General features: G+C 58.7%; 2 protein-coding genes across 2 annotated transcripts; one reads left to right on the forward strand and one right to left on the reverse strand.

Moving 5' to 3' along the window:
* Window positions 1-878: 878 nt before the first annotated feature.
* On the forward strand, window positions 879-2,048 carry CCM_05920 (uncharacterized protein; the record flags this gene model as incomplete). Its single annotated transcript, XM_006671064.1, has 1 exon — window positions 879-2,048. The coding sequence occupies one exon, from the start codon at window positions 879-881 to the stop codon at window positions 2,046-2,048; it is 1,170 nt and encodes a 389-aa protein (XP_006671127.1).
* Window positions 2,049-2,825: 777 nt separating this feature from the next.
* CCM_05921 (uncharacterized protein) lies at window positions 2,826-3,959 on the reverse strand (the record flags this gene model as incomplete). The annotated part of the gene is made up of 1 exon (XM_006671065.1): window positions 2,826-3,959. The coding sequence occupies one exon, from the start codon at window positions 3,957-3,959 to the stop codon at window positions 2,826-2,828; it is 1,134 nt and encodes a 377-aa protein (XP_006671128.1).
* Window positions 3,960-4,020: the final 61 nt, after the last annotated feature.

Consider the following 4,020-nt stretch of genomic DNA (forward strand, 5'->3'; position numbering starts at 1 on the left):
ATAATAATAATAATAATAATAAAATAAATAAAAAAAAAAGAAGATCTATATAATATAAATATTATAAGAAGTTTTAAGTTATAATAAATACCTTATATAATTAGAACCTCCTAGGCTTATAACTATAAAGTATTAATATAGTTATATAAGATAGTAGTATAACTAATATAGCTTATAAAGGAATAATAGAAAGTAAAGATAATAAGGAAAATTAGCCTTATATTAGATAAAGCTATAAGGGATAACTAGTTAATTTATATATCTTATTTCTTAGCCTTAGGCTATATAATTTAAGTTATAAGATAACGCTATGTCTTAGGATACCTAAGGTTATTGCTTATCTACGCTTATTGTTGGTGTGGATAAGATAAGCTCTCTTATCGAGGCAGTGCTCTGTGCGATAGCCTCGTCCCCCGGTATCAGCATTCCGCCTTTTTTTTTCTTATCCCGTTTGAATGGACCATTGTGCCGTGAGATATTACTACAAGACAAACCACCAAAGCCCACTCTCGTCAAATCATGTATTCCTCTCACTTTCGCCCTTGCTTTCTTCCCTATCCGTTCCTTTTCTCTCCTTTGCGTAACGTACTCGGTGCCGCTACGCCCCCGCACTAGCTTCCTGTGCCTGGACTAGAGACGAGACAAACATCCATCCGTCCGTCAAAAACTGGTGCTAACGTTTGTTCACCATCCACCACATGGTTCAGGCCGCCCAGCGCCCGCATCACATGTGTCGCCAAACAACCAAGCAAACCCTGCTCAATTGAACATTGGAAGACAGCCGCCGACTCAAAAATCTCGCCGTCGCCAAAAAAAAACCCTTCCAACGTGCGTTTGTCTTGCCAACGACAGAAAAATCCTCACCCACCAAACTCACCATGGCCCCCGCCGTGACGCACATCACGCCGCCCGACCTCTCGACGCTCCTCACGCCCATCCTCCCCGCGCTGGTCCCCGCGGCCGCCTCCTCCGCCCCGGCGCCGGGCATCCTGCCCTTCCTCGCGCCCATTCTGCGGCAGCGCGTGCAGATCCTCTCGTCCGCCTCGCAGGAGCCCTGGCTGCGGCTGCTCTGCTGCGACCCGGCCAGGGCCCCGCGGCTCGCCGAGACCGTCGCCGCCGCCGCCCGCCTCTTTGAGCCGCACCCCGTGTCCGGCGAGGTCGAGGTCGACTGGGCCTGCGACGCCGCCGCCCGCTTCCGCCGCCTCGACCGCGAGACCCTGCAAGGCCTCGTCGTGCTCGCCCAGACGGGCCTGACGTTTCGCCTCGTCTACTGCGTCGACGACCCCGACGGGAACCCCGACGGCTGGCGCATCGCCGAGGTCACCGTCGCCGACACCAACGCGCCCTTTGCCGACTTTGGCGGCGCTGCCGCCACTGCAAAGTCCATCCCTGAGGCGGAGCGCCTCTTCCACCAGACGGCCAAGCCTGCGCCCACCCCCGCGGCGCCTACGCAAGCCAACAACGACGATGACGATGATGATGATGGCTACTGGGACCGCTACGACGCGACGCCCGCGCGCACGCCGGCTAATAACCGCTCCCCCGCGCCGCCGCCCGCCAACGGCCGCACCGGCCTCCGCTACGGCCAGCCCACCGCGCCCGCCACGGACAAGGACGAAGACGACTACTACGCGCAGTACGACGACGTGCAGCCCGCCATGGATGGCCACGACCCCGACGAGGCGGCCCACGCCGCGCAGCTCGATCCGCCTGCGACCGGTCTCGCCCCGCTCGCCGCGCAGCCGCCGCCGCAGGAGGGCGGTCCTGTGCGCAGCCGCACCAGCTCCGAGGAGCGTCTCCTACTGCAGCACCCGCGGCCCGCGTCGAGCGCGTCGTCGCACGGCTCGCACACCGTCGCCAAGCTGGAAGCGGCGGCGGCGGCGACGACCGCCGGCATGCAGGAGCTGTCCGAGTTTGGCGTCCGGCAGCACGTGTCCCGCAGCATCCGCAGCCTGTTCCAGCTCTCCCGCAGCATGGGCATTGGCCGCGAGGAGTTTGAGCAGATGGTCAAGACGGAGCTTGACGTGCTGGGCATGATGGAGGAGTAGAAGATGGCGGTGTGGTGCCTGCTTGAAGCGAGACGGAGCAGGACAAACAAGATCTCTTGATTGTGGTACTATTGTGGTCATTATTGGCGTCGTTTTGTTCTTCTACCCTTGGATTGCTATTTTCTGCATTTATGCATTTGTCTGGAGTTGGCGTACTGCATTCGGCATATCTGGGTCTTTAATTGGGGTTTACACTAGCTTGATTCCCGCGGACATCCCTTTACATTGGCAACACTATATATGGCATACATTCACATAAAACTCTACTATACTTTATATGTTCGTTTGCAGGGACTTTGATGTCCTTCTGGGGTGTGTGAGTGGAAAGGCCTTTCAACGGTCAGAGGGGACACTTATTTAGAGGGGAACTAATATTAGTGGTTATCTACCTAGATACTTATATAGCTCAAGTAGCTTAGGTACCGAAAGGGTTGACTTATTTCCACGCAGCGCGACAGTTGGTCTCACGGTCTGATTCTCCTCGGTCCCAGTTAGCAACCCTTGAGATCTCCCTAACCTAACCGTTGCCGCATCTTTCCTGGATACCGGATAGAGACTGTATCCTGTCAACGATTATGGCCGTTTAGTCATACGTTTTCTTTTAGCGACTCTAATAATATGTCCAGTGACATGTGATATCTTAAGATAAGTGACAATCCAGCCAAACAGCGCGCCAGGAATAAACCATAGAAACCATCAAACTCCAGATACTACCATACCGCTATTGTGTCAATGTACATTCTACTTTTTGCGCAGACCGCAGCAACCATTCTTTCGCTAGGCAATAACCAGGCTGTTCAACGCCAGACGGGCCACCTCGAGAACGCGGACGCAATTCCTATCCTCTGGCTTGCAGCTGCGCGGCGTCATCATGTAGTGCGTATGCGGCGGCAGCGTGCCCGCCGCCGCCGACGCGTCCACGAGCGCATGGCGCTTCTGGCTGCGCTCATCGAGGGCGGCGACGACCTCGCTGAGGCCCATGGCGGCCTGTGGTGGGCCGTTGCCGCTCCAGTAGCCAGCGCGCCCCCGGCGCTCCGTGGTGCCGTACACGTCGAGCCGGATCACGGCCAGCATGCAGCGGCGCCACTCGTGCGGGCCGAGCTCGGTGTCGTCGACGTGCGCAAACGCGGCGGTCTGCTGGTCGTCCCAGAGGCCGCCGCCGGCCATGTCGCGCATGGAAAAGTGGATGCAGCGCCCTTGCTGCACGGCCAGGCCGCAGTCGCGGTCAATCAGCTCGATGATGGCCGTGTAGGCGTTGCAGGCCGAGGGCACGAGCGTGGCGAGCAGCATCATGTTCTGAAAGGCCTGCATCGGCGGGGGCTTGGCGACGTCGAGGAGGTCGCAGGAGCACACCTTGCAGGCGAGGACGCCCTGGGCGACCCTGGACGCGTGTCGGGCGACGCGCATCGCCGCGGCAATGCTCCGCGGCAGGTTGGCCAGCGACTCGAGCGCCATGTAGAGCGAGGAGAGGCAGGGGCAGGAGACGCTTGGGATGGGCTGCAAGACGGCGGGGGCGCCGCCGGTGTAGCCCTCGGTTCGTGGCTGCGTAGAGCATCGTGTGTGGTGCGGCGGCGGCGGCGGCGGCGGCGAAAAGGAGGGTTCAGAGTGAAACGGCGTGTGCGATCCGACGGAGAGCTCCGGCGTTGCGCCAAAGGCGTGATGCGGGCCATCGTTGTGCGGCGGCGGCGGGGCGGACGCAAAGGCCGGGTCGAGAAAGGACAAGTCTTGGTAGGCGCACATGCTGTCGTGGGCCATGGGTAACGTGCCGTGGAAGAAGCCGTCGTGGTCGTAGCTGGGGAGGAGGTCAAACAGGGCCATGTCAGGCGTGCTGCTGGCCTGGTGGTCCAGGAAGCTCAAATCGGCGGCGTCGCCAAAGGACGGGGTGGTGCCACGCAGCGGAAAAGGCGGCATCTCGGCGCCGCCAGTCGACGGGGCGGACGACGAGGCGCTGCGGCTGCGCGGCGGGAGGCCG

Source organism: Cordyceps militaris (genome assembly GCF_000225605.1).
Source record: "Cordyceps militaris CM01 unplaced genomic scaffold CCM_S00004, whole genome shotgun sequence".
NCBI lineage: Eukaryota > Fungi > Ascomycota > Sordariomycetes > Hypocreales > Cordycipitaceae > Cordyceps > Cordyceps militaris.